This window comes from Trachurus japonicus, chromosome 20 (genome assembly GCF_045865225.1).
Source record: "Trachurus japonicus isolate A0001 chromosome 20, Traja_1.0".
Classification (NCBI taxonomy): Eukaryota; Metazoa; Chordata; class Actinopteri; order Carangiformes; family Carangidae; genus Trachurus; species Trachurus japonicus.
Window position 1 is genome coordinate 17,508,477 of NC_140926.1, and position 24,179 is coordinate 17,532,655.

The 24,179-nt window shown below is 44.5% G+C and overlaps 3 protein-coding genes across 3 annotated transcripts; 1 reads left to right on the forward strand and 2 right to left on the reverse strand.

Annotated features, from left to right (window-relative positions):
• Nucleotides 1–1,370: 1,370 nt before the first annotated feature.
• Nucleotides 1,371–6,495, reverse strand: chpf2 (chondroitin polymerizing factor 2). Its single transcript, XM_085762784.1, has 4 exons — nt 5,223–6,495; nt 4,077–4,641; nt 3,765–3,947; nt 1,371–3,322 (listed from the first exon to the last, which is right to left on the reverse strand). Exons 1-4 carry the CDS (start codon nt 5,492–5,494, stop codon nt 2,048–2,050), a joined length of 2,295 nt encoding a protein of 764 aa, XP_085618910.1. The 5' UTR covers nt 5,495–6,495; the 3' UTR covers nt 1,371–2,047.
• Nucleotides 6,496–7,922: 1,427 nt separating this feature from the next.
• Nucleotides 7,923–13,167, forward strand: abcf2b (ATP-binding cassette, sub-family F (GCN20), member 2b). Its single transcript, XM_085762786.1, has 15 exons — nt 7,923–7,994; nt 8,803–8,956; nt 9,083–9,295; nt 9,566–9,748; nt 9,872–10,043; nt 10,279–10,374; nt 10,455–10,557; nt 10,763–10,858; nt 11,175–11,294; nt 11,413–11,502; nt 11,597–11,707; nt 11,800–11,862; nt 12,027–12,155; nt 12,246–12,449; nt 12,560–13,167. Exons 2-15 carry the CDS (start codon nt 8,815–8,817, stop codon nt 12,677–12,679), a joined length of 1,842 nt encoding a protein of 613 aa, XP_085618912.1. The 5' UTR covers nt 7,923–7,994; nt 8,803–8,814; the 3' UTR covers nt 12,680–13,167.
• LOC146966771 (uncharacterized) lies at nt 12,692–23,369 on the reverse strand. Its single transcript, XM_085762785.1, has 17 exons — nt 23,218–23,369; nt 22,039–22,145; nt 21,758–21,897; nt 21,327–21,487; nt 21,008–21,166; nt 20,454–20,907; nt 18,935–19,036; nt 18,126–18,216; nt 17,655–17,878; nt 17,295–17,537; nt 17,101–17,199; nt 16,692–16,885; nt 16,411–16,585; nt 16,147–16,303; nt 15,726–15,879; nt 14,961–15,072; nt 12,692–14,842 (listed from the first exon to the last, which is right to left on the reverse strand). The coding sequence occupies exons 1-17, from the start codon at nt 23,236–23,238 to the stop codon at nt 14,667–14,669; spliced, it is 2,769 nt and encodes a 922-aa protein (XP_085618911.1). The 5' UTR covers nt 23,239–23,369; the 3' UTR covers nt 12,692–14,666.
• Nucleotides 23,370–24,179: the final 810 nt, after the last annotated feature.

Sequence of the window (24,179 nt, forward strand, 5' to 3'; positions counted from 1 at the left end):
CACTTTGATGAGTAATTTTCCAAATAAAGTCCCTCAGGATTAATCTGAATTTTATTAGTTTAACTTTTGGCCTTCAAAATGTGTTACTCCCCTTTATCACGTGTAGTTGCATAAATGTTAAAACCACAACTCCAAAACAGCCCTTCTTTATCGCTCGCTTGTGAAGGGAAATGACTCATGGATAAACATTTTTTTTTTTAAAAACATAAAGTAATGCAGATGTGTTTCCCTGTTACATCACGTACACATGTTTTTATCTTGTCATGATTTTTGGCTTCACATGGACGGACAGTCAAGTTTTATTTTATTTAGTCATAGTATTGTTACTGCTGTTATAACTAATGTCTGTAGTGTGTTTAGGCCAGACTGTCTGAACTTTGACAGAGGTTGAGGTCATGTAGTTCATGTGTTTCCCCCTCTGCTGTTGAAACACATCTTTGACCTGAACTGAGATAAAAAATAAATAAATAAAATAAAACACAAATGATGCTCCTTTATGAGCTGATGTTGCAATGCTGCTTTTTAAAATTGCATCTAATTATGCTAATAATTGTGCACTCTGCCACATTAGCCTCTTTCAAGAGAGCACTCTCATGCATTAGCAGTGCTGATTTTGCACTCAGGCCCATTGGTGGGTTAAATCCTTGTGCTTGAGTGAAGCGTTTGTCAGAGGTGGCAGACAGGCTTTTTATTGTTCACTGACCTCACCACAAGGAAGCAGGTGTAGGCCTTTCTGTGGCGCTTGCCTGCCTGCAGTCCCGCTCCCACCTCAGAAAGAGCCTCTTTCACTCTGCTGCTCCACTGTTCACATGGGGAAGTTTTGTTGGGAGGTGGGTGGGTGGGGGGAGGGGGCTTGTCTCACCCCTTTAGAGGAGGAGGAGGAGGAGGAGGAGGCTGTGTGAAGTGAGCCATTCAGCATGTTCAACCATCTCGCTGTGAAGGTTAACCACCCACACCACCGGCGGACCTTGGGCGAAGGTAGAGACGCGACCCCTCCCACTGGGCACTGGGTTCACTTCTCTCCCCAAAGACATATGTGTACAGAATACTCGCCAAAAGCCCAGGGAGGCCCAGGCAGGGGTGGAGAATCACTGACTTTAATGTGAGGAGACGAGGCGGGGCCGGGCCGCTTCGGAACAAACTGTTCACTGCCTCCGGGGCTCTGCAGTCTAGCTCTGAGGCAAACTGGGAAAGACTTACAAGACGCATTATTCTCAATATGAGCACACCATCAGTAGTGGCTGCTGGATTTTTCTGCCATATTGCCTTTTTTCAGCTCTGCCAAGCAGATAACATATACCTCCAGGAATAACTGTCCAAGTATGCTGCACACACACACACACACACACACACACACACAGATCTTATAAACAGTTGTCTTTCTGTCTAATGACACTCAGACTCGGCAGGATGAATGAAGGAACGACTCACGGCAGAAATATCGCTCTTTAATACATCTTTAAAAAAAACAACAACAACAGAATGTATCTTAAAGGAAAGGCAGCCACTGGCTCCAGCTTGTTCCAGTATCATTTTAAACATCTTCACAAAGAAGACTTATGGCTCAAGTTTCTTTTTCTTAAATCATTTCTTTACAATGAAGGCTTTTGTTCATTTATTATTTCAAGATGGAAGATCATATATTTAATGGGAGTATAAATATTGTTCCTGGGCTCCTGTGAGTATACGTCACCCTCAGGAGTACAACAGCTCATCTATATTCTGTGAATGTCTGTAGTCCACGTTCAGGGAGCTAAGTGAGACGACACTTTCATGACTCATAATTGGTCTAGACATGACAGATTCAAAGACACAGACTCATGAGTCACAGGAGATTTTCAGCTGGGGTGTACGACTTTCGAGCTTCACCGACTCTTGTTGATGTGTCAGCAATTGTCATCGTTCTGCCAAATACAAGTGTAAGAATTTCAGTGTATGGATCGTAAATGTACCATATTATAATTCACATTATTCTGCGTCAGTATCCGTTCATCCCGGCAGTGTGTGTGAGGCTTCTCGCGTCATCCCGGTTGGATCTCGGCGACCTCTAGGTGCTGTTGGCCTGCTCCTGCTCAAACAGAGCCATTGCTAGATGCGAGCGGGAGCCCAGGCCCTCCAGGTTGCTGAGGACGCAGCGGTGGTAGATGTCCTCGCTGAACCGCGGGTTGCACGCCCGCCGCACGTACTTCTGGATCAGCGCCGGCTCCACGGCTCTGAACACGTGCAAGCCGGAGTATCGGACGAATATGTCGTACACGTCCATGCTCTCCAGCAGCTCCTCGTTGTCCAGGATGTCGGCGGCCATCTTGGTCCGCGCCGTCATGTAGTCGGCGTTGTAGAAGCAGGCCTCGTCAAAGACGTGGCGGTCGAAGTGGCCGTCACGCAGCGACTCCGAGGCGAAGGAGGAGGAGGCGGCAGAGGGCTGCTGGTCGCGGTACATGACGGCCGGGCTGTACTCCTGGAAGTGGATGGGGAAGAAGACCTGCCAGTTGCTGATGGCGTTCATTCTGCAGCGGTTCAGGAAGTCCGCGTTGATTTCTGTCCACACGCTGGACAGGAAGAAGAGTGTGTCCACCGGATGCTTCTTCGAGATGATGTCCATCAGCTTGACCTGCGAGGGCACCTCCGTCTTCACGCTGATCCAGGGGATCTTCACGTCCCCGTAGCGTTTCTCCACCTCGCCGATCATGGCCTTGATGCCGGCGAACACGTCGGTCTGGCTGACTCGCTGCGCGTCGAACGGGTCGTATATGAACAAGAACGTGAGTAAGACATTGTCGTGGGTGTCCAGAGTGTTCATCACGTACATGTCCAAGAAGTTACTGACGTAGTCCTGGTCCTGGGCGGTGACGGGGAGGATGACCTGCACCCGCGTCGCCTCCGTCACGTACGGCATGGGGATGATCTCGACCGCGCTGAGGGGCCGCAACAGGTTGACCCGTTTTACAATGACTTGACTGTGGCCTTTCTGGGTGTAGGCCTCGAGGGCGAGGTCCAGCATGTACTCCATGCCCCGCGTGGGGTCAAAGCGCCGGTACCCGTTGAGTAGACGGCGTTTGCGAAAGCGGAGCTGGGGCTGGTAACGTTCGTTCAGGCGCTCCACTGCGATCTCCAGGACTGCGCTGACGTCGGCGCGGTCCGCCCCTTTGATCTCACACTTCGGCGAGCTGTCGACGCACGAGTAAATGTGCTCTTCTGTGAAGTACTCCCAGTTTATGACCTCGAAACGGGTTTTGGGTTTGAAGGGGGCGTTGATTCCTATTGGCCACGTGACTCCAGCCTTACCCTCTGGTGTCCGGTCGCTCAGGTTACTGATCTGCATCTGATGAGAGGACAAGAATTTATCGTATGTGCTATAAAAGCTGAAAAAGACCCAGTGAAAGGTGCAGTCTAAACATGTGGCACATTTGAGTGCTTGGTGGTGTAACTATGTTTTAAGGCATGTCAGCACTTTCTAATGAACTGTCATTACCAGTTCCCTTACCTACATAATGAGGATTCTCCTGCACAACATAGTCATGATAAGATGACACTGGAATGAAACATTTCATGTCTCAGCAAGACACCCAACCACTCTCGTTGGCTTTCACCCATGTTTAAATATTGTATCCGTCAGGAATTTCGGTATTGGTTCAAAATGTGGGTGTGGTGGAGAGGAGAACAAATAGTGTACACAAAATGAATCACTTTGGCAGCTCACTGGTTGTCATCCCATCAGATAAGCTGTTACTCGATGTGAAAAAATGCTGCTGAGCGTAACAAACCTGGAGCTGTTGGATCTGTTGATAAGTCCACTCCAGTTCGATCTGGCTGAAGCGTTTGTGAAGGCGGTACATGAGATTTGGTTCTGATATGGGATGGACTGTGAAGGCATTTTTGAACTGCATGCTATCTTCACGCTCTGGATCTGCGTTTTTCCCCAGTTCAAAGTAGCGATAGGTCATCTCCTGTGAGATAGATAAGGAAACTAAGTGTTAAAAAGGATGCTCTATCAATGAAACCGTAAAATTACATTTTTATAATTTCCATGCATATTTCTATTGATACTCATGTACTAGTCTGTCTCTCTTTTTTACCTGGTGCACCTCCACACAGCTGAGACCCAGGTAGTCAATAATGCAGCGACCCAGCCACTCATCTGGCCTCACGCTGAGGATGTCATTACGGCAGGTGTCGAGATGCGGCTGCAGACGGGCCAGCAGGCTGCGAGACAGCAGATAGCCGTAACCCCCGTGGCAGTATCGCGCCTTCTCCTCCCCGCCGATGAACTCCTCCGCACGGCCCATATACAGGTCCTGACCCGCGCTCAGGTGGCCCACCAGCTCAGACAGACGATCCGCCTGCATGTAAGTGTCATCCTGGGCTAAGAAGAACCAGTCGTAGTCTGAACCGTAGTGCTGGTGGAGGTGACGCACTGTCTCATACATCAGCCACACCGGCCGGTCGTCGCCGTGGGCGATCACGGTCATGCCGTGGGGCACCTTGGGGGAGCGCAGGCCTGTGAAGAAAAAGGTGCGGTGGAAGTGGTGTGCAACTGTGCGGTTCACCGCCACGGCCAGCGTGTTCAGGGTGGCCCGAGAGGTCAGTACACCCACCAGGAGTCGCTCTCTGATGCCCAGTTCAGTGTGGATATATCGAGTTCTGGAGAGGTTGGGGGAAAAAAAGCACAAACAGAATAATTTCGACAGGATGTTTCTATCACAACAAACACAGATTGCAACAGACAAAAACATGAGCTTCTAAAAATATTCAAAGATAAGCTTTTCCAGTTAATAAACAGCTGTGGGAAACTGAATTATGAATTTGTGAATGAAAAAATCCTCAATTTTACATCTGAGCTGCTCCACATTTGCAAAAGCAAATTTCACCAATACAACTTCTAATTTAGAGGGCAGTTTAACTTTATTGAAAAAGAGGATTGATAATCAAATATAAATCTCTTAAAATTAAATAATCTCTAGTTTTGTCTATGGATATTCTTATTCATCCAGGTCATCGTTATCTCTGGGCAACAAACTGAATCTTAAGGCAAATGGACTTGTATTTGTCTAGGGAAGACGTTTCGCCTCTTATCCAAGGGGCTTCATCAGTTCACAACATATCGGTCTAACTAGTCCCACTAGTCTGACAAAACGTTCTTAATTTCCCCTCGGTCTATTTAGATTATGGAGAGTGGTGGTGGTGTTTGGAAAATGTGATAAAGACATGACTGCTACACTCACCTGAGGACTTTCTTGTGAGGCTTGTTGGGGTCTTTGTGATAGGGCACTATACGTGGCTGGAAGTCTTCATCTCCAGCTCCATCCCTTGATCCTCTCTGGGCATCTCCTCTGCCCAGAAAGAGCCCCCCATTGCCCAGCTCGTCCCTGCAGGAGTCGTCGGTGTCCCCTTGCGTCCAGGACACCATTAAAAGACTCAGACTGCATCCCAGAGACAGCCCGAGGATAAGGGGTAAAGCAGGCCTGAACAGGGCCAAAAACGAGGAAAGACGCATGTCTGGCACTAATGAGCTCCACTTTATGAAGCTGGACTGGAAAACAAATTCACCACCTACACTGTACAGAGCATTTGAAGACGTGTGAACTTTTCTGCCCCTATGTTTTTAGCACATTTTAGTCAACAATGCTCTTGTGTTTGGAAGAAAATAACTTGTAGTCACTGACAACAAAAACTTATTTTAACATCACATAGTGTTTCTTTCCTCAGTCTCATCCGGTGAGACAGTCGTTACTAAGTTTTTAACAAGTAAAAGAGTATATATTAAAAGCGTTACCACCGAGATAACTTGATTAAAACACCAACAGTTTTATCTTTAGCTTCATCTCTGGATACAGCTAATGGGAGACCTGATGCTAAGTTAACGTTATGAGCTAGTTTTTTCTGTTTTAAAGATGAATTAATTGCAAATAAGCGCACACCATTGTTTTATAATGTGACTGTGCTGGTGTTTAATATGCCAAGCTGGCTGTGCCCGTCATTGTTATGTAAACCGTGTACAGATACTCCGGGCATACATTATCTTTTTGAGCGAAGGCTAAGTTAATTAGCTGGACTAATTTTGACTACCGGTAACCGTTAGCGTAAACGCTAATAGCTAAGTTACTTCCACTAAAGTGAGCTAACTAATGTAGCTAGACACGAAATGTCACCTGGTAAGGTTGAACATTTGAGTTTGTAAATGTGTAGTTATCCAGTAATAAGGGAACAAAGTCAAAAGCGAGAGGAGTCTAAAGCTTCATGTCGATTAATGAGCAATTATATCCCTAACAGTACATCAGTATGTGTCGGAGAAACAGACATCAAAGAGCAGCTGGCGTGTTAGCACGTTAGCATCGCCTCCGTTGTTTTAGTGCAGATCTGTCGCTTCTCGGTTCATCTCCTCCAACACTGACTTGAAGCCGTAGATCCCCCTTTTCCTCCGTGGTGCAGGTAAAAAAGCCATCAAGCGGAGGCATATGAACGTCGTCCATGTTCTTCGGCTTCTTTTACTTCCTCAAAAAAAAAATTTGAGTGCCACATGCACAGAGTAGAAATAACGTCCCTCTCTCTCTCACGTCGTTTGCAGCCTCATCATCTTCACTGACTGAGCCTGTGTGCAGCTGCAGCAGCATCACCACCTCTGACTGACTACGGGACCTGTCAGTGCTACATATAAAAAACACACAAAATACACAACAACCAAGACTACAGCTGCAAAATTAAATTTTAAATGTATATGTATAATCATAATAATGTGTGTGTAGGCGGCCTGTATCAACCGGTATCAATACCGTATGGATCTTTATGACCAGGGCCGGATTAACTTCAGACAAGGTCCTTAGGCAAATTGTTTTTGTTGGGCCCCTGACGCCCCAATATACATATTTCGTTATTACCCATTACCCTAACGCCCAAAAACTGGAGATTTGGTTTATCATTATGAGCTTTAAAAATTTATTTATTTATTTATTTGTATTCTGTGCACTGGTAAAAAATAAAATACTTTTTTTTTTGTCCTGTTATTTTAGAACAGTTGTTCTCAACCGGGGGTCGCGCCCTGGACACTCTCCCAGGGGGGCGCGAGCACAGGACGGGAGCGTGGGGGTCAGCTCCCGGTGGGTAATTTCTCCCGCTAATCATATAAGGAAAAATGTATAGTGGGGGATATTTTTCGCACTATCTGGCAACCCTGGCCTATCTATCTATCCGAAAATCTAATTGTTATCTGTGAAAAATTAAAAAAAAAATACAAGCATTTTGTTTAACACTTCATAGCAAATGAGTACAAATGAAAGCAATTAAGATCTAAAACTTTAACAATCTAATTTTTGGCCATAAAAGAGCAACATATTTAATTTATTTTACTTATGCATCTGTTTGACATTCAGATGTTTATACAATTATTTGCCACTTTAGGGTTTTATTGAACAATACAGGTCCATATGCAATCCTAATGGATAACTAGTGCAGCACTATTTCATTTGTTTTATTTAATTGGGTTATCTCTGCACATTTTGTTTTCTCTCATTATTTAAATGTTTATCTTCCATTAGTAATACTCCAGAAGATGGATTGTGTGTTCGGGTTTGTATGTGAAAATACATTTGAGATTGATTTAAAAAAAAAAAAATTGTAAAGCTAAATTTGTAGTAAGCCCCATCCATCCTGTCCATGATTATGTGAAAAAAAAGTGCATGTAAACTTGACACAGAGTTTTAACAGTGTATCTTTCTCACAAAACCATCTTTCATTTCATTGCCAGGCGTGATAACTAGCAATAATGCATCATTACACCGATTTACCATTGATAAATTAAGTCTTTTACTAATATGGGAGTAAACCGGTGTTTTACTGCAGTCCCACGAGAAGGGGAGGGCTCTGGAATTCTCGCCGCCCTCTTTGCCCATATATGGTTCGTCTGGCGGTTTGTCGAACGGTCGAACGGCTACATCCACCCGGCGAAAAGCGGACACGAGACGTCGGTGTGCTCCGGAGACCAGTCACATTAAAACCAGGTAAGAGGGGCATTAACGTCGCCTGACAACTACCACTCAAATGGATAATAATGACAGGTCAATGTGGGGGAGAAAAATTGAGCCGGAAAATATTTATTACCCTCCGAATTAGCCGTCTTTTGAGCTTGGCGTAGCGAGTTGGGCCTTGCGTCACGTTAGCTTTAGCGGCACAGGCCTGTTAATTGTACTTAGCTGTTAGCTTAGCCACGAGGCTAACGCAGACAACGGGCACTTTGTAAAAAGAAAAATGGTATGGTTGGGCCTTTCACACGTGACAGCCTCACTCGATCCACAGACCTTATTATCTGAGTATTGTCATCGATCAATCTCTGAAAAGTGACATTTTACCGTTACCGGTAGCGGCATTAGTTAGCGTTAGCTGCTAACAGTTTTTACTACCCGGCTCCATCATGTGAAGAGCCCAACGTGAGAGCAGGTGGGATTGAAAGGAACTAAAATGCGGTCTCGGTTAGCACTGCCACCACCATCATCATCACATCCCTTCAGGCTGTGCCGTTGATCGTGTTAGGCCTTTTTCTAATAACATTAATCCTTTGAAAAAAAACAACTGTGTATCGATTACACCGGCAATTTTGACGCCGCTAGTTTTCTCGTAACTGTTACGCTACCTTATGTAAGCCATTGGTCATGTAATCGTACTTTTAATAATGATGAAATATGAGTGATTACAGAATTGCGAAATGCCTTAGTAACTGAGAATCTAAACGTTATTTAGTATATTCGTAGAGAGTATAACAGCTGATCTATATTTGCCTTCTCTCCCCGTTTTATTTTCCAACTCGAGTAGCTTTGTACAACCATGCCATCCGATTTAGCCAAGAAGAAGGCAGCTAAGAAGAAGGAGGCTGCCAAAGCCCGTCAGCGCACCAAGAAAACCGATGAAAATGGGGACGGTGAACAACCAGAGACAGAGACCCAGCGTAATGGAGCAGAGAGCAATGGTGAGAGGAGTACTGATCTTTTGAATAAATATTACCCTTTTAGGTTTGGTTGTGGTGAACTGTAAGAACTGAATTAACCTCTATCTGAATTCACAAATATACAAAAATGTGTTTTTGGTTTGACAGATATTGTCAGTTTGACCAAGGAGCTGGATGAGTTTGAGCTTGCTAAGACAGAGGCACGGGCCGTGACAGGTGTCCTCGCTTCACACCCTAACAGCACTGATGTCCACATCAGCAGTCTGTCTCTCACCTTCCATGGGCAGGAGCTGCTAGCAGACACCAGCCTGGAGCTCAACTCGGGCAGACGCTATGGTCTCATTGGACTTAATGGCACAGGTAAGTGGTTCCTCATGGCACACGGCATTCAAAGTCGGTAATATCTACAATTCAGAGTTGCATTATACATGTTAACAAGGTGTTTCAGTCTTTCCTTGCACTTTTAATATGACAAACAGCACTTGTCTTTACTGTTAATTCCTCACTGTCACTTGAAGATGTTATGATTTGCTAATTTTATCAGATCCCCAAAGCGAGAGTGAGATTTCTTGTATGCAAAGACCACAACAAATATTATTGTTATTAATATTATTTTTTACCTTTCTCCAGGAAAATCCATGCTGTTGTCAGCCATTGGGCATCGTGAGATTCCTATTCCAGAGCACATAGATATTTACCACTTGACCCGGGAAATGCCCCCCAGCGAGAAGTCGGCTCTGCAGTGTGTTATGGAGGTTGATGAACAGAGGATTATGCTGGAAAAGGAGGCAGAGAGACTTGCCCATGAGGACTGTGAGTTATATGTGATAGACCATGTAATAATAAATGCAAAACTCAAAGCAAACAGACATGCAACAAAGAAAAATATTGACTTGATGTCACTATTGGTAAACATTTGTCTCTTTCCCTGCATAGCTGAGTGTGAGAAGCTGATGGAGCTGTATGAGCGTCTGGAGGAGCTGGATGCAGACAAGGCAGAGGTGCGAGCCTCACGAATCCTCCACGGTTTGGGTTTCACCGCTGCTATGCAGGCGAAGAAAATGAAGGACTTCAGTGGAGGATGGAGGATGCGTGTTGCTCTGGCCAGGTACAGACAAAGGACTTAGTATTGCACCATTCAGTGACATTGTGTATAAGCTTCTTTGTGCAGTTAAGTGCAGCTAAATGTGCTTACAGCAGAGCTTTGTCTTGCACCAACTTAATGTAGGCCACAGTGTTCACGTTTTTCTGTCAAATTAAGATGTTTTCTTACAGAATCGCAGGGAATGTTTTGAAAAGATTTCAGTAAATTCATCTGTAATTAATTACGATTATTTTTGCAGAGCTCTGTTCATCAAGCCCTTCATGCTGTTGCTGGATGAACCCACTAACCACTTAGATCTGGATGCTTGTGTGTGGTTGGAAGAGGAGCTCAAGTCGTAAGTTCACACTTTCTTGTCTTAAATGGTCCAAACATGGATGGAGAGGAGTATTAATCAACCTGATGGGTCTTTGTCAGGTTCAAGCGAATCCTTGTGCTCATCTCACACTCCCAAGACTTCCTGAACGGTGTGTGCACCAACATCACCCACCTACATCAGAGAAAACTGAAATACTACACGGTAAGAACACTTAATTAAGCAGCCTTAGAGCCATAGAGGAAAACTGCCTTAGCATCCCTGGGATGTCTTAAAAAGTATCATGAATGGACTCTGTCCGCCCCCCCTGTGATCTCATCACGCTAAAGAAGGAAGTCGGGGGTTGGCTGTTACTAATTGTGTCAGAGCTGCCTGTTGGATGACTGTGCAACTCTATTTTTATTTTAAGGGTAACTATGACCAGTATGTGAAGACCAGAGAGGAGCTGGAAGAGAACCAGATGAAGCGCTTCAACTGGGAACAGGACCAGATAGCACACATGAAGGTAAATGGGGGACACCATGTGGTGGGAAACTTTCACTGCAAGTAATGGGAAGCTAAATAAATGAATTATGAAAATGAAACTGAAAATTAATTTAATAAAAATGTATTCAAGAGAGAAAGAGTAGAGATGCAGCAAAGGCCATTCTCTTAATGTGGCTAATGTTTGGTCTAAACTACCACAAAACCAATTAACAAAGGGTAAAACCCTCTGGTTCCTTTTGCATTCTAAGCTGAACATGGGCTGAATTTTTCTACAGTCTTTATGCGTTTATTCTATTCATAGAATCAAGTCTCATTGTCGTGTCGCTCTCCTCCAGAATTACATTGCCAGATTTGGTCACGGCTCTGCCAAACTGGCACGACAGGCACAGAGCAAAGAGAAGACACTGCAGAAGATGGTGGCGTCAGGCCTGACTGAACGAGTTGTGAATGACAAGGTACTGTAACACAGTCGGTTATTGATGGGCTTCTAAAAGAGGTTTCAAAACTGACCCACTGGGCGGGGTACACATGCATTTACTGTAATTATGCTAATTCTTCCATCTGTCCCCACAGACTCTGTCATTTTATTTTCCTCCCTGTGGGAAGATCCCTCCTCCGGTTATCATGGTTCAGAACGTGAGCTTCAAGTACAGCGACAACACAGTGAGTCTAGTTAATCATGCAGGATGGACAGACTCTACACACTGATGTATGGATTTATTTCTCAGTCTCACTGATGTGTTCATGTTTCCTGTAGCCACACATATATACAGACCTGGAGTTTGGTATTGACTTGGATACACGAGTTGCCCTGGTGGGGCCCAATGGAGCAGGGAAGTCCACGCTGCTGAAGCTGCTGATGGGAGAGGTGGGTGTAGTGCAGCTTCCAGGTGTTCTGCAGGAACCAGCTTTTTTTTTTCTCTCCAGAATATTAAAGTTTAATACTCTTTCTCTTTGTAGCTCCTGCCCACCGATGGCATGATCCGCAAAAATTCTCACGTCAAGATTGGCAGATATCATCAGGTAAAATGCTGTCTCTAATTTTTTCCCCCAACCCTTCATGCCAAACATTTATCTTTAAAACACCTTACATGAACATAAGCACAGTAGACCTTGGTCAGACTGTTTTTCTGAAGTAGTTTTGTATGGAAAAATGAAATGTCTCCTCTGTATGTGTTATGTTACAGCATCTGACAGAGCAGCTGGAGCTGGACCTGTCTCCTCTGGAGTACATGATGAAGTGTTTCCCCGAGATCAAAGAAAAGGAGGAGATGAGAAAGATCATTGGTCGCTACGGTCTGACAGGAAAACAGCAGGTGGGATTAAGAAATTCCGGATGATGCCGTGTCTTTCCTTTTTTGTCTTTGTCTGCACCAGTCTCTTACCCGACACTTAATGTCCTCCAGGTCAGTCCAATCAGGAACCTGTCGGATGGCCAGAAGTGCCGGGTGTGTTTTGCCTGGCTGGCCTCGCAGAACCCTCACATGTTGTTCCTTGACGAGCCCACCAATCACTTGGATATCGAGACCATTGACGCATTAGCAGAAGCCATCAACGAGTTCGATGGCGGCGTGATGCTGGTTAGCCACGACTTCAGGCTCATTCAGCAGGTAGGCATCATTTGAAGGATTGATTTTTTTAATTGGAAAAACAGCTGTGAACCAAAGATATGCCGTGAACTCTGTTGCTAACAACACCATGCTACTCTTCTCTCCTCCAGGTGGCTCAGGAGATCTGGGTGTGTGAGAATCAAACCATCACCAAGTGGAATAGGGACATCCTGGCATACAAGGAGCACTTGAAAACAAGGATTGAAAAGCAACAAGCGCATGACATCTAAACCAATATCACTCTGAGCCACTCCTTTACTTGCATCATGTATTTTGTCCTGCAAGCACCTGAAGGGACGAGCAGGGTTTGCGTTGCAGGAAATGTCCCCAACAAGAACTGAAACGATCTCTTATGCATCTTATTGGACACGTCTCTTGTACATGTTGTACTGTATTTCCATCTCGGTTTGACAGTTCTGCACCATGCTGAACCCGGCCCAACCCCCTCCTCTCCCTTCACCTCAGGCTGCACTCTGATTGGCTGATACACCTGAAGCATCTCAGTGCATTTTGGAATGCATTCCATTGTGCTGTCTTCATAGAAAAGTTTTATTTTTCCAAATGTTCTGTTTTATCCCAACATGTATGCAGCAGCTTTTAGGTCATATTTTATGATATTTAAAAGTTGACTTTTTTGTCTGTGTAAAAGCAGTTCTGCCTTATTTAACAATGTAATGCAATAAAGGTATCAATGAATAAACAGAACATAAAAACAGCATATTTAGACTGAGAAGACTTTATTCATTTTAAACTCAATGAATACAGTGTTTTTATCCACAAATCAAAAGCTTTTAGGGAAAATAAACTATTTTACATCTCTGTAAACAAGAGGACAGAACTTGAAGTGATAAGTTGCTTTGGATTCTGATTTGAGCCCCATGGCTGCATAGCTCCTACCTCATTACAGTCACTCTACACTCCTCTCCCAGTTGTCCAGGTAACTGAAAATGGCTGTCCTAAAAAAATATTGGCATTTCTTGGCAAACTAACAAAGTAATCCAAAAGCCATTTACAAAATATTAACTGAGGCCAATGCATCTCCAGGATGCAATTAACAGACACTAAATTCTTAGGTGACTTGTGGCTTTCTGAAAACTAGTATCCATACAGGTGTGATTCCCAAACTTAAAAAAAAAACAATTCTCATAAATCTGCCAGTCTCCTTAAAGGTCCTTCAAAAAAAAAAGCTGCATTCAGGTGAAACTGGAACAGAGATGTACTGGGCATTAATGCATTCAATGGCTAACGCATCTAGAACTTTTGGGGTAAATGTAAAGCAGCTCAAACATGAGCTGACAGCTTTTGCTTTTCTCCATCAGAGGTTATGTCATAGTGTTTGTATGAATATTGAGATTTTTATTATCACACGGCTGACAGAGACATGATTTTCACCCAATACCAACATTAAAGATTTGCAACTCTCAAACATCTGTATAGGTTTCAAAATCAATCATGCCTGCAAGAGTGTTGGTTGCATGTACAAACATGATCAAATATTCAAACAAAGAAAAACAAAAGTTGAACCTAATTGTAATTAACATCCAGTGGTTTTTCCAGCTGGCAATTAATTCTATTAAATCCAATATGAACTTATTACTGCTGAAAATTCAAAGTTAGTTCCAATACTAATGGGCAAAATGATGAGTGGAAGACATTATCTGCCTACACATCTCCCCAAAACTTCAGCAACCATATTTGGTTGAACTGACAAATTTGTTAATTATGCTGTCATTTCATCTCTAGAGAAATCAGTCTATTAGTTCTTACAGACTGAAAATACATGCTGTGTTAAATGTTACATTTTCAACATAAAGTTTTATTTCTGCCAGTCAACTCAAAAAGTGCCAACCAGGAGAAACACAGTTATCTCCAACCTATAAGGCTGCACATAAAGCTTTAAAGCTACAGAGTTTGTCAGGTGGACAAAGGGCTGCAGTGTATGCGAGTAAATACTGATTGACTCTAAATATGTAAACGTTAAATGGCCAAACTGTTAAACACAAGGCTCTCGTTTAAGGTTTCAACTTAGCGTGCGTGATTGACGGATTAGTGGCACTAGCTGCAGTTGAAAACAGTGCAAGTTGAAGGAGTGTTTTCGGTCATGCTGTACCCAGGGGATCCCAGTGGCAGCACGTTCCAGGGGCCAGAAGAGGGCAGCAGCAGTCGGAGGCGCGCTCAGGTGCAGGTAACGCGTGGACCACCTGAGGGGATCGATGCTCACTGGGCTTCCCACTCCTCGTCCGACACCTCGTCGGGGGGTACGACGCGAGTGTTGCTGGCGCGAATGCTGCTGATGTTGGTGAGGGAGAGGAGGCTGGCGATGCCCATCAGGCTGACACCGGTGCCGTCCAGGTTCACCTGACCCAGATGCATGTGTTTGAGAAACTTCAGACCTGAGGGAAAAAAACAAAAACACGTTGACATTTGTTCAAGCAGGCGAAAGACTTCATGTATATGTCTAGCTGGAGTCAGATAAAGAAAAGGTCAGTGGGTTCGAGTGTGCCAACTTACCGTGGTCTGTGATCCGTGTGCGGCTGAGATTAAGCTTCACAAGCTGATTGCAACGGATCAGACCCCTCCTCACTACCGTGTCTCCGATCTGAGTGCTGGCAAGCCCCAACACCTAAACAACACAGACCATTACGACATCAATACATATGCAATATAGATCTGTGATCACAGTTATGATCAAATGAACAGACCCCTGGATCCATTAAAATCCTTCAACATAACAGTAACTCTGGGATGAATGTCGTGTCTTTTCATTTAACCCATAAATATCATCACTTAAAGGGATAGTTCAATATTTTGGCAATAATAATAATGCCATAATCCCTATAATCTTAGGAGTAGGTTCGTTCACCACGCTATGAGATAATAACATAACGTTATGAGACAGAGTTGTTTTCGAGGTAAATTCATGTAAAACCGCTGATGCGCGTTCCTGTCAGGGGCAGTTTTTCTGCAAGCAGTCTCTGCAATTGCACCGACAAATAAAAGCAACAAACCTACTGCTATGACTATAGGGATTATGGCAATGGGCCAACTTGCCAAAATGTTGAACTATCCCTTTAAAGCAACACTGTGTAGTTTCTCAGCCTTAATGTTTCTAAACACATTCAAGTGGTAGAAAAACGGTTAATAGGATGAATCGTGCAGTCTGAGCAGGGTCGCGCCAGCTGCAACTTAGGCTCTCCGTGTTCGGAAACTACATAGTGTTGCTTTAAGGGTTAAAATGACGCCCGTGCTCAGCTCAGATAGCAGCAGTGACGTCACCTGCAGGTGCGGCAGACACACGATGAGCTCAGCCACTCCTCGGCTGGTGACTGCTGTCCGGTCCAAACACAGCTCCTGCAGCTCCTGCAGACGGCGCAGAGAGGGGAGTCCTGCATCTGTCACCTGAGTGTTGCTGAGTGACAGCTTCTTCAACCTGCAGAGGAGAAACAATATTCCTGTCAACATGGCTGTTGTTATCAGACTCAAACAGCTGTTTAGTAGGTAAGGTAGAGCAGCATTACAAAAGACCCATTTATAAACACATTTTTCAAATGGAAAAGTTGGCCTTCTGAAAAGTATGTCCATCTACATGCACTCAATACTTGGTTGGGGCTGTTTGACTTAAACTACTGGAAATGGACTTTTCCCATGATATTACAATTTATTAAGATGCACCTGTACACTTAGTTATGTGAGTGACCTTGTCATGTTGGAGAGCTGTTGGACTCCTTGGTCTGTGACTTGTGTGTAGTCTGTCAAGTCCAGCTCTGAGAGCAGAGACAGACCAGACAGGAACGACAACCCGCCGTCATTCACAGAGTGTCGTCCAGGGAGGGTGAGGTGAGTCAACTTTAGACCTGGAGGGGAAGTAGAAACGTCACTAAGACTTCAATTCAACACAGACTTGTACCATTTTATTCCGTTTTGTCCTCTAGTGTTTGAGTGTCCCTTCCTTTTTACAGACCTGAGATGATCTGCAGGGCGTGATTGCCGTCAGCAACAGGAATTCCTGCCAGACTGAGGGACGACAGGGCAGGCAGGGTGGCGAGGTATTTGAGCGACGCCTCTGTCACGCCTGTGCCGTCCAGGTTGAGAGTCTGCAGGCTGAGCAGCTGTGCCAGGGCTGAGACGTCCTCAACCTGAGGAAATAAAGACACAGCACGATGAGGAAATGTCATGAGAGAAACTACGCTGCTTAACTGAGACAAAACAGTGTCATGCACTGAGCTAGAAGAGCTGACGCACCTTGGTCTGCTTGATGCTGAGAAGTCGCAGCTGCGGCACACAGCTGGGGAGGACTACCAACGTGGCTTCCGTCACCGCCGTCTGGTTCAGGCTAAGCTGAGAGAGACAGGATGGAGCCGACTGCAGGTAAAGCACCATCCCCGCATCGCTCACTTTAGTCTGGTCCAGGGACAGGAAACAGAGACTCTTCAAACCTTAAAGACAGAGATGGAGAAATATGTGACAAAATTATAAAGGCAAAACTCCATTTGACGCTAAATACTAGTACTTAGGTTAGAGCAGCTTATGTCGGGATCTGACATTCTTGCACGTAACTGTAAATGCTGGTAAAAGTGGTGTTGCATAATGTGTTATCCTCCTATAATAACAACAGTCTGAGCCTTGTTTGTAAGAGTGAGGAAAGCCCAACCTCTGATGTGCTGCAGACAGGAGTCAGTCAGTTTGCTGCAGGAGGCGAGGTTGAGGTGCTGGAGTTTGACCAGGCTGGACAGGATTGACAGACCCGAGTCTGGACAGAACACATGTTCAGGAGGTTCATGAGAAGAAGCACAGACAAGACACTGACCAAACTTGTTGCAAAAGAACCGAAAATTCATTTCATACCAGTAATGAGAGGCGAGTTGACGAGACTCAGGTGCTTCAGTGCCGTAAAGGCTCTCAACTGGCGCAGGAGCTCGTTGGTGGAGTAAGGGTAGCAGTTAAGTACAAATTTCTGCAATGGGCAGCCGAAGAAGAGCTCCAGGGTGCGTGGACGCAGGAGCCTTTCGCGGGACATGTGGTTGAGAAGAAGCTCGGCGAGCTCCGGGGTCAGGCACGCCAGACTGCTGCTGTACTGCATGCTGGGAGCTGAGGCACAGAGAGAGAGAGAGAGAGACAGAGAGAGAGACATGAATGAGTACAGGGAGTAAACACATATTTTTGTGAAATCAATTTAGGCGACTTCTCACTGATGTGGTTTCTCACCAGTCATGAGGTGCACAGTTGCGCGGGTAGCCAAGGCACATAGGGATGGCACGCTCGGTGTCCTGAAGGGTCTTTTAGGTGGGGAGGGTTGTCCCTGGGAGGCACGGGGGTCTTCTTGCTGCGCGGCTCTCTGAAGACGCTCCACCGCTGCCTGACCTGCAGCCATGGGCGCCACCCGACCCTCTGCATCTTCATGCTCGGCAGGGTCCTCTGCCGGAGCCTCCCTGAAAAACACATACACAACCGTCTTCCACACGCATACTGCATTTTATTAGACATCGTAGCCACTGAGCCGAGATGCAGCCTCACAGAGCTAGTAGCATGGTTGTAGCTCATAAGTGTCATCATAGGATTCTTCAGGATAACATTACATCACTTTATCGTAGTTAAGCCTGATCCAGAAGCACTTTCACAATGAGTCCTCACAAGCAGCTGCAAGGCACTTAGCAATATATCCGTCTAGACACATACCTGAGTCGGTTGCCTTGCTCTGGCCAGTGATGCCTGGGCTCAAATCCTCCTCTAAACCTGTTCTCTGGAAAGAAAGGCAGCCTTGGCATTCCTGTGGAATCACACACAAGTGAAAACTGTAATCCATGAGGGACATCATGACAAAGTCAAAATGACATAAAAACCAACTGCTTAAGTTTTTAAAAAAAAAGTCATAGGCCTGATGGTATAACATTTTTCAAATCATTTTTACTGTCACTGTCTATGCGAGAAAAAAGAAGGAGCAAGTCCTTTTAAAGCCCACACCTCTGATAATAAGCATCTTCTGCTCTAGATCTTTGATTCTCCTGTGACTGGCTTCAACTGTGAATGATCTGCTTTCACTCTTGTGGCCTGGCTCATGTTCAGAAAACTATATCACAACCATGTGGACTGAAAGGCCGAACTTGATTTGCTGATCGGTTATAAGCACTTAGGGAACTCATACTTTCTCACTGGTGGGACTCGGCAGCTCTGACCCTCTGCACTGTATGTTTGACAGAAAGGGGCATTCACCTGCATTTCCTAATCCTAATCTTTGTTACATATGAGTGAGTAGGTCAGTGGGTGGAAGGTTCTGTACACGTCAGCAATGTACAGTATGAAAGGGAGTGACAGTTAGTCCAACGAGAGCGACAGTGCGCGGCACTCTGTTTCTGACTGGAGAGAACAAAAAGTTCTTCATGGAAGAAAAAAAGTGGGAGCAGGAGGAGGGGAGGGGTAAGGGGAAAAGAAAGCAAAATGTAGGTCAAGGGAGTGATGAGGAGTCTGTAGGACAAAGAGAGCAGTACCGTTGAGCATGTGAGGTGGTTCTTCCTCTGCTTCTTGTTCCTCATCAACCTCTATGCCAGCAGCGTCCTCCACATCACCAACAACCATCCTCTGGCCTCGTCCTGTTGAGCATCAGACATGTCATCCAAAGACTAAACAGCTATTTGGATGAAGTGTAAACAATATGCAGTGTTCTGGTTTGTTGAACTATTTGAGCATATGCAGTATCTGATATCTTGACGGACTGGAACTGTAATGTTCCTGAAGGAAAAACAGCAAGTCACTGTGTCCTTAACGTTAGGTGACTCATAGTTGGAGCCTTTCTATGGCCGGAAGGGTTAAGAAATTCCCCAGTTGAGTCATCAGTACATCAGACGAGGAAAATAAAAAGCTACAGGCTTGTCTGTATAAACATGACAACAACCACCAGTTCACTAAGCTTCACACTCGCTAACGGTGAGCAGAGGCAGAGGCAGGAGGTTTATACTTGTGAGAAAACTGAACTCACAGTCTGCAGCTTTAATTAAATCACCTCACTAGAGCTGGTGAGCAGAGGCTTATGGGTACTGAAGCGTTTAATTTGAGACAATTTGCCAAACAAAACATTTTACACCACATGAGAAATCCTTCAAGACCCAGCAGCTCCCTCCACTTCACAACTCTACGATGGAGGGAAAAGTCTGCTCCTTCGTTAAAATCATGTGTTTTTACATATGTGCACTAATTATGACAAAATACAGCATAAATATCCATGAAAATTATGACATTTTATATTCAAACAGTGATTGTGACCTGCTCCTTAAAGCGATCACCAATTTTCTACTCATCATCATGCCAAGGAAGGGTTTGGAGAACTTTCGCAGTTCATATAATGGCGGCGGATAGTGCTCACTTTTGAATCGTCCAAAACACAAACTATGAAACATCCAAATACCTCCATACTGCTCGTCCATACTGACCCAAGTGTCCTTGAGCCGCCACATGAAAAAGTTGTTCAGAAAAAATTAATTTGATCTCTGTTTTTAGCCTTGTTGTAGTAGTAGCTCCCAGTGGCTCTGTTGATGTTTTTGTGCATGCGCAAGATTCGCTGCGAGATGTTCGTTTGTCGTTGGAAACTACTGGATGTATGATGTAAACACAGAAGAAAATCTCACAGCAAATCTTGTGCATCTCGCACAGCCATTGGGAACTTTTTCATGTGGCAGCTTCAGGACACTTGGGTCAGTACAGACGAGCAGTATGGAGGTATTTGGATGTTTCATAGTTTGTGTTTTGGACGATTTAAAAGTGAGCACTATCAGCCGCCATTATATGGAAATTTGTTGCCAGCCGGACCCCCCCTGGAACTCCAAAAGAGTTTTGATGACTCCGAAAGTTCTCCGAACCCTTCCTTGGCATGATGGTGAGTAGACAATTGGTGAATTATCAATGTTGGGTGAAGTATCCCTTTAACTGGTTTGTGGAGACATACAACCATGAGACAGTAATGTCTTACTCATTTTCAACTTTTTTTTAAATACATAAATATGTAATTCTTACCCCAAAAGTGAGATGGTTCAGCCAGTGAATGAGCAGCTCCTGGGATCCCTGCATAATTCACGGCCTCTTCCCACAGCTGGTTGGGTAACGGAGGGGGCAGACCAGGGGGGTTCTGCTCTCCTGCCCCCTCCAGGACAGGGATATGAGGCTGAGGAGGCACAACACACGGAGATGGCTTATTCAGCTCTGCTAAGGGCGACTCTGCAGGACTCGGGGGTTCCTGAGGTGTTTCCGGAGGAGTGGTCTGAATACACAGTGCGGCGTTGGGCGTGAGGCCAAGAGAGCGCAGCGAGCAAGCAAGCTCCGCCTCCCCAAAACGTTTCCGAGGGTAACCCTGGAGGAGAGAGAAGGAGGGTAGGGAGGGGTGCCGTCCGGTGATGTGCTCCACCACGCTGCGCAGAGGGGCATCGGCTGGGAAGCGTTCTCGCATTGACTCACCGGAGGGCAGCCGAATCTGTGGCAAAACACAAGTACATGAAGTTTAGACTGCGATACTGTCATTTTACTGCTTATATTTGTAACGCACATCATCTGTAAAACAGAAAAAGCCACACCATTAGGATGCAGTTGTTATCAATATTAGTCTGGATCTTTCCTCCAAGCTTCTGCGCTTGACTACTGGGAGCAGGCGTGTCTGCACCAGCGCTGGTCTGGATCTTTTCCTGCAAGCTCTTCCGATCCTCGGCGATCCGCTTTAACACCAGTTCACGCTCCTGGCAGCACAAAAACACACAAGACAGGATGTTCTTTTTCTGATTGAAAATTAGACCCTTGGCCTAAAAGATTTTGTGCTCCGTGTGATAACAAACTGCCAGTCCGGCTGAGTTCAGACTGTTTTGGTACCAGGAGTCCTTCTGTTTCACTACTGCTGACCTGTTTCTTTTGTCTTCTTTCTGCTCTGGCTTCCTGAGCCACGCGTTGTCTCTCTTGTTCTTCAAAGTCACTCTTGTCTTGTTTGATCCGTGACTCAACTGGTAGTGGTTCTGGGGACAGGCTGCATGACTGTGATGGTCTCAGCACCAATGAAGGAGATGCTGTTAAAAGGCAGAGACAGTCTAATGAGATCATTCTGTCTCCTGGTCCATCCATTCCTTTACACCATTTTCAAGGTAACTGATATGAAAACAATGTCTTATTAAGAGGATATTATAAACATAGAATATATTTACATATGAAATTACACTTAAAGGGAAGTCTTTACAAAGGTAGATAACAACAAAGCTATGCTTAATCATCTGGTCTATTTGTAGTACAGTAATCTTACAACTTTGATACTGTAGAGCCAAAATGGCTTGGTGCCATACCGTTACTGTCAGTGGGAGATGTGCGTGACCCTGAGGTGCTTGCTGCCTCTTTGGGTGGGTTGAAAGCAGAAAATGCTGTTTCAGTTGGCTGCGATGACTGCTTGACCAACTTGTGCCGTGGATACTGACCCTGTAAGAGCCTATTAACATATGAGAGAGGTATGATGTTTATTGAAATGTTTTTCCTTTTAAAAAAAAAGAAAAAAGAGAAGAGAAATAACATCAGTGGATGGTAACAACAACATGGACGCGAGTAAAAAAGAAATGCTGGGTCAACTCACCATTCAGCTGCCTCTGGCACAGAAAAATGCCCCGCCTGCATAGCCGCCTGGATCTGTTCCTCTGTGAAACCCATCTCGCTGAGGATGAGGAATAATTCCCCAATAGTCTGCAAAACAAAATCAAACACAGATCACTTGGCAGCTGTCTGACAAATCCAAACCGCATTGTAAACAATGGTTGTCCAGCCACCTTTGTGCTGGTTTGTTTACCCCTTATCAGTGACTACAGAAATAAACTGCTGCTGTGCAGTTTGTATGGTTGACTGTGTCTTCACAACTTCAGTAACATTCAGGGAATCTGGCTATTATCATAACTGTACAGTAGTCTAAATTACATTTAAGCCTTTTTAACCTTGCTAAAGGTCTGTGGTCTCATTTAGCACCTGTTTTATTTATATTTTAGGTTTGTAGGAATGCAATGCCAGCATCAAATTAAATAATCAATTACTTAACTACATCAGTATGTGAGGACAGTGTGCAGTATTCCTGCACTACTGTTTTACAACATATAATATTATCTACTGGTATGCATGCACCTGTAATGTAATGCATTTAAGAAATAACACCTCTCATATCATAGTCACTCATTTTTATTTTATTTCATTTTATTTTAAGGCGTGTATATTATTAGGGGTTTTGCAGTGTGGCAATTTACCCAATCAACATTGACTGTAATAGACATTTTCTAGCTATCTAGTGCATTTTATGTATTATTTAATTATTGTTTTTAATCCGGGATTGGCTTGATTATTAAATTATTATCAGGATATATTTGCCCGTGTTTTAATACAGATATAGCGCCTGACACATTTATTTCTCTTTGTCTGCCCCTCAGTAACTATGCATGGAGCTGACCTGCAGTTTCGCTTTAAACTCTCTTATTCCACGTTAATGTCGACTCATGAAGTTTTCACTAGTTGGTTAGCTTGTGTCAGCGTAAACGTCATTTATTCACTGTGAACTCAGCGGATTCAAACCAAAGAAGAGATAGCGAGCTAGCCTACAGCTAACCCCGGTGATGTTGTCATATGTTTGGTACAGTGAGGGTTGTCAACAAACAGCGTTAGCAGGACGGGCTAGGTGTTAGCAGAGACAGGCTAAAGCTAAAGCAGCTAGCAGGCTAATGTAACTGCATAGTGTGCTGTGCTGTCAAAGTCAGGCTGGTAACATGCATCTTACCGGAGGGACAGCAGAACTCATACCGCTGTTTCAACTTTACTGTAGAAAAATAAACCAAAACAAAATGAAATTAATGCTAATAAGCAACTTTGTAGACTTCCTGGGTGGTTGTGCAGCTGTATCCTGCTATGCTAGCCGCACTGACCTCTCCCCCCTCTGACTTGGGAGATTGACAGCACATCAACAACAAACCAGCCTATCAACACGGAGGGAGACCGGCCTCTCCACACGGAGGCAGCCGCCCGCAAATCCACGCTGCTGCTCCGTGACTGACATGTCCACTCTCCAACCACCGGCCGCACACTGCATTAATCAGCTATGACCGCACATATCCATGTAATCTGTGGAAACTGTTTGGTGGCAGTTTATCACATAGACATGTCTATGGTGGTTTATCAGTGCAGTCCCAACCGAGGAGGGGGGGGAAGTGAAAGCCAACCTGACCTACACATCAGGCAGATAAAATGTGTGATTGTAATTTATATTTTAGAAAGAAAGAAAGAAATAAAGAGTGGTAATTATCATAATATTTAATAGCTTTAACTTGTGATTTCCATAGACTGTAAAAAACACACACAAAAAACAGGTGATTTCAGTAGCAGTAGCAGTATATCACCACTACCACTAGGGGTCCCTCTAACTCTGTGCAGGTGCATAATTGTGACCATTTACATTGGTAAAATATACAACTTCTGCACTGTCATGCAAAGGTTGTTGGCAAGGGAGAGTGGTTTCAAAATAACTAAATAGGTATCTTTTTATTTATTCATTAAATATCATACAAAATGCAAAAAATAGATGTATAAAAATGTCAATATTTGATGTCATGTGCTTTAGGCTGTCTCATTGTCTTATGTCTTTCATGTGACCCCAGACTGACTCCATGGAAAGGAGTGTGAAAATCCAACTAAAGTAACTTTAAATAGTCACTGAAATCCCCCGTTAAATCATAAAGTAAATTG

Excerpts from the sequence above, each read along its gene's own strand:
- chpf2 (XM_085762784.1), bottom strand. The coding sequence starts at position 5,494 with ATGCGTCTTTCCTCGTTTTTGGCCCTGTTCAGGCCTGCTTTACCCCTT. Across the intron at positions 4,642-5,222 it reads CCTCACAAGAAAGTCCTCAG|AACTCGATATATCCACACTG; the intron begins GTGAGTGTAGCA and ends CAACCTCTCCAG. Across the intron at positions 3,948-4,076 it reads GCTGTGTGGAGGTGCACCAG|GAGATGACCTATCGCTACTT; the intron begins GTAAAAAAGAGA and ends TCTATCTCACAG.
- abcf2b (XM_085762786.1), top strand. The coding sequence starts at position 8,815 with ATGCCATCCGATTTAGCCAAGAAGAAGGCAGCTAAGAAGAAGGAGGCT. Across the intron at positions 8,957-9,082 it reads TAATGGAGCAGAGAGCAATG|ATATTGTCAGTTTGACCAAG; the intron begins GTGAGAGGAGTA and ends TTGGTTTGACAG. Across the intron at positions 9,296-9,565 it reads CATTGGACTTAATGGCACAG|GAAAATCCATGCTGTTGTCA; the intron begins GTAAGTGGTTCC and ends ACCTTTCTCCAG.
- LOC146966771 (XM_085762785.1), bottom strand. The coding sequence starts at position 23,238 with ATGAGTTCTGCTGTCCCTCCG. Across the intron at positions 19,037-20,453 it reads TGAACCATCTCACTTTTGGG|GACGAGGCCAGAGGATGGTT; the intron begins GTAAGAATTACA and ends GATGCTCAACAG. Across the intron at positions 17,200-17,294 it reads CAACTCGCCTCTCATTACTG|ACTCGGGTCTGTCAATCCTG; the intron begins GTATGAAATGAA and ends TGTTCTGTCCAG.